Source organism: Oncorhynchus clarkii, chromosome 19 (assembly GCF_045791955.1).
Source record: "Oncorhynchus clarkii lewisi isolate Uvic-CL-2024 chromosome 19, UVic_Ocla_1.0, whole genome shotgun sequence".
Classification (NCBI taxonomy): domain Eukaryota; kingdom Metazoa; phylum Chordata; class Actinopteri; order Salmoniformes; family Salmonidae; genus Oncorhynchus; species Oncorhynchus clarkii.
Window position 1 is genome coordinate 52,131,951 of NC_092165.1, and position 4,825 is coordinate 52,136,775.

The window sequence follows — 4,825 nt, forward strand, 5'->3', positions numbered from 1 at the left end:
TTTTTCTACAAAATAGTCTATTCAACACTGGCAGGCCATTTAAAATGACATTGTTTTGTTAAGTGTTTAGAGGTTAGCAGTTTCCCGAGGAGCAGATTTATTCTCAGGTGAGATAATCGCGTTAATGGCCCAATGTCCTATACACCCTGGGAATATGCCCCTGCAGTGCGTGTTTTGAGGTAGAATTAGGTCTCAATTCCTGAACACCTTCAAGATGAGAAAGGTCAACTAGAGTCCTGCTGTGTGTGGCCTGTAAAAGACTCACGTAGTCAATAAGAATTGTATAGTTTGTCCATTGCGCCCCAAAGAAATGACTGAAGAATCTCATAATTCAGTTGACAACTGTTACAAAATATTGACACCATTACCACTGAATGGACCGGTTAACGCGCTGGAATTGAAACTCGTGACAACCTGGCATTGCAGAACCATTTTCAGCCAGACATAAGTGTCAGTCTACCTTTTGCAAATTTCAGCATATCTCGCGGTCTGTCATCTAGGCTACAAGCTTCAATACAGCAGGAAAACATGCTCAAATAATGCATTTGGTTTATTTTTTGTATAAAAAAGGTACAATTTACATTATTACTTTTATAAAAAGTTTCAGCATAATTAAGTACAGCATTACACTTTTGCAGAAATGTGCAATTCCTTTAACTATACAAGATAAACCTCCGAGCGAGTTCACAAGGTTTCACTTGTTCATTTCATTTTTTACAATGTCCAGTCCTTCTTGTGCCAAGAAGAGTAACAATTCTGACAAGACAGACTACATTTTAAACAGTAACTAACCAATGTGTCTTCTATTCACGAGCCAACTCCGCAAAAAAAAAAAAAAAAACGACTTCAAGGGGGATAAAGGGAAATCCTTGTGACAATCTCATTTGTTTTTCTCCCAGTTTCGGGAATATAGCGCACCTTCCATTTCAAGAAAGCACAAAAAAAAGTCTTAAATTAAATATGAGTGTCCGAACTGAAAACACATCACATAGATTGTCCTTTAAGCAAAGTCTTTTGATTCAATTAAAGAAATTCCAGAACCTGAGGACAAAAATAGAGGGGGAAAAAGCCCGGTTCCGAGGTCCTGTGTGTGTTGTGTCTTAACCAAACGCCTGCAAAAGATTGAGAAAGAAAGGCATGTTTAGAAAATGCAAACATGGCAGAGATCCGGACAGACTGGCGCCAGGGAGGAAGCCGCAGTATTAAGATTTAACCAAACACTCAAATACTGAGCAAACCCTGCGCTCCAGATGTAGCCTACACACACAGTACAGACAGACACTAGAGCAGCATAAGGCACGTTCGCACACAACTTCAGCCTACAATCTGGGAGAGAATCAGATCGTAATTGCAGTTCAACTGGCGCCTAGCCTCCGATTGCACCAATTATGTGCAGACATCTAGTAGTAATCTGAACCATTTATTTTATATTACAGATGCTCTGCATTATAGACAGCGTCACCGCAGCTGTGCTATTACGACGTTATAACAAATAATTGCCTATTCATTTTTTTAAACAGTATGCAATGCATGTAGTTTATATATTGAACCATTAACAATGAGCGTGATTATACTGTCAGAAATACACACTGGCGTTCATGTTCTTTCTATTCTGCCACAACAGGCTGTAGTAGGCTAATAGACAAGCAAATCCCAGACATAATATTGTAGACAGGTGATAAAAGCATTATTTACCGCTTTAACGATGAAGAGTCCTGCTGTCATCCGTTATCAGGTCTGATGGGAACTCCGGAGACTGAAAAATAAACCTTCATTAGCACTGCCGCAGTCAAATAGGCCTACGTGGAATTATTAATGAGCGCACACATTAAAAGTCCTACCCTCTCAATCTTGATAATGGAAAACATGCCTTTTGTAACCAAATGGTGTAATTTCACAATATACCATAATTACGCATAGAAAACGCACTCATACGTTCCCACCATTAGTAAAATCGACCCAACCAAATGTAGCCTACGTCTTTGTTTATATTCTTTGGATATTTCAGACAATAGTAGGCCGGCCCATCCTTACCTGTAATGACAAGATGCTGATATCTGTATTGAGAGTTGTTAGGGGAGTCCTGGGTGTAGCTTGCCCTGGTCGCGGGTGATGGTGGCTCGTTATTGCGACATTGGAGTCAAGTGCGATCTGCAGGTCCAGAATATAGTCGATGACATGCTGCAGGATTTCCATCTTGCTTACGTTCTTGTTCTGAGGGATACTGGGCACCAGCTCCTTCAGCTTGGAGTAGCAGTCGTTCATGTTGTAAAGCAGGCTTAAAGGATCATCCACGGGAGTCTTGCTCCGAGAGATTCCCAGACTGTGTTCAGACAGATTTGCGCTGTTTTTCCGGAAAGACCTTACTGGGCTTATCGCTTTCATAGTGACACTTCGTGTGAGACGTTCAGTTCGTTCGTTGAGATATTTGTTATATTATTCTTTCTATTCCTTCACAGACGGTCGGTGAGCAAACGGACTGGTTTAACAAGCTGTCATTGTGGTTTATATAGCAAGCAGCCTGGGTTTGCTACGCAGGGGTTTTATTGGTGCTGATTGGATGGATTAGCTACGTCAATCACTCCCCTCGTGCCCAACCATTGCTTGAGCATGCTTCACAGTCAGGTCCCTCCTTTTTCCCGTCTTCTCAGCCAGTGAAAACGCATGTTGATGGTGGCACTGTGAGAGCGCTATTCAGCTCCGGTGGGCAATTTGGAAAATTGAGCCCTTACCTGTTTCTGATCAAGAAAATTAATGATTTGTAATTTGGAACCAGGAGCTTGTCAAGCTGGAGCGTACATTTCTCTGATGGTTTTAATGTTGTTTTAAAGCCTTTCTCAATGAATTAATTTAAGAATATTAAATACGAAATCTTAGAATGATTTGTAACCATGCGTAAATTGCGCAATTACGCATCACGATGTATTAAGGTGAAGGGGCTGATAAGTGTCACAATATCTTGCTTTATAGTCAAGATTAGGAGAGGTCTCGCTCTCACACAGTCCTTGACTGTCAACATAACACTACATCCTGGTGATTAATTTCATCATTATCTCTTGTTTGAAATTATGGGTAGCCTACACACACATTGAATTTCTAAAGATTCGGAAAAACTAGGAATTGTGATTGTAGTAATTGGCTATTAAAATTGCATTCCAGGGCACGGCATCAGATGTTGAATGAATACATTTGGACTGATATAATTTATCTCTACATCGGCTATGTATAAATTGGTGATAAGAGAAATGTGAACTTTGAATGGGTCATTAAACCGGCTGGCTAAACCGGACTTCGGACCTAGCCTATATGGCATGCTTGCGCACGAATTGGATCAGTGGGGAAATATGGATTCTGAATCTGCAGAATAGGGAATATTTGAAATAATATAGGTGTATGATTATGCACATTATTGTGAGAAATCTGTGACTACTGGTCAAGGAGTGACTGTCACAATGTGTATGGGGCCACTTGGATGACATCTGGAGTTTGGACACAAGCATTTCGCTACACTCGCATTAACATCTGCTAACCATGTGTATGTGACAAATAAAATTTGATTTGATTTGATTTGATTTGGATTGACACTGTGTTTAAGGTCCTCAACACAATTTAGAAAACATTTCGTCAGGAAGGCCATTATATGACCTCAAAGATTGACAATAATGTAATTCATTGTTAAACAGATCCTTTGGTTGCGAACATGTTAAGGCTATAATAGCATTCCTGTGTATAAATTAAACGCTGCATTATCCAACTGGTGCTGTGCAATGAGCTCCAAAGCGCGCGGAGTGATGCGGCACAAACGAATTGCCCCGGGGCTGTTGTGGGCTGCAGCGGGTGTTCGTTTTGCTTTGTGGATTAAATTGGGTTGCTCACAAAAGTCAATGAATTTTTAACAAACGCATTAGGGGTCATAGTGACAACGTCATCAATGCATGAGAATGTGTGTCTTCTCCTTGAGCACAGCTGCAACAAAATATTATTTAGAAAATATTATTTTGTGTGGATATATTTCATAATAATGAAAACATGGATACTATACCAAAAATGACGGTAAAATAGATTTGAGAGAAATGCGCTGCAAAACACCAAAAGCCCTAAATAGTATTGCAGAACAAATAAGAGTATTTTAACAAAAAAATGCAATCCTGGCAAGCACAGTGCAATTGATTATGTTTGGTGTATGTAGTCTGTCCTCTGTTAAGACTGAGCTCTCATGTGCAATAACAAATCTTATGCAAACAAATGCATATCACCATCTACCCACCCACCCACCAGCTATTCTGCAACATGCTTGACATTTCTCAATGTGAAGTACATTTCTCAAAGAGAAATAGCCTACACTTGCATAAAAAGAGGCTACTTAATGTTTGGAAGGCAGCAACTTACACACATTATACAGTTTTGATTTTGCAGCCAAGAGACAACTTCGCCTACTTAACAAGCCTTTATGCATTTCTACTGTGATGCGATGTGGAATTCTTGCAGTCGTGTCCACATCTGGTGTCGGCCTAATCCGATTTTTTCATTTTCTCTCTTCTTTTTGTTCTCACAGCTGTGTACATTTCGCATGACACCCTGACTGATCCCTGACAGGTGATGAATTGGCACCAAGCGAGCCGCAGTACTGAATTGCGCCGCGAGCTCATACTCTCGCAGACTCACTGGCGCCAGCCCCGTGACGTCACCCATTCACAGCAGCCCTCGGGCCAGTCCTCACGGCGCCACTCAGGCGGCTGCTATGGCGACGGGGGCTGTCAATCAGCGCGAGGTCTCAGCTGATCAATGGAACCGAACTGTGAGAGATCGGAGTTTGATTCGTCAC

At 41.1% G+C, this 4,825-nt stretch overlaps 1 protein-coding gene across 1 annotated transcript; it reads right to left on the reverse strand.

Moving 5' to 3' along the window:
• Positions 1-532: 532 nt before the first annotated feature.
• LOC139374327 (DNA-binding protein inhibitor ID-2-like) lies at positions 533-2,483 on the reverse strand. The gene is made up of 3 exons (XM_071115358.1): positions 2,035-2,483; positions 1,696-1,756; positions 533-1,112 (listed from the first exon to the last, which is right to left on the reverse strand). Exons 1-2 carry the CDS (start codon positions 2,383-2,385, stop codon positions 1,700-1,702), a joined length of 408 nt encoding a protein of 135 aa, XP_070971459.1. The 5' UTR covers positions 2,386-2,483; the 3' UTR covers positions 533-1,112; positions 1,696-1,699.
• Positions 2,484-4,825: the final 2,342 nt, after the last annotated feature.

Coding starts and splice junctions, on each gene's coding strand:
- LOC139374327 (XM_071115358.1), bottom strand. CDS start 2,385: ATGAAAGCGATAAGCCCAGTAAGGTCTTTCCGGAAAAACAGCGCAAAT. Junction 1,757..2,034: donor TCAGCATCTTGTCATTACAG/GTAAGGATGGGC, acceptor TTTATTTTTCAG/TCTCCGGAGTTCCCATCAGA.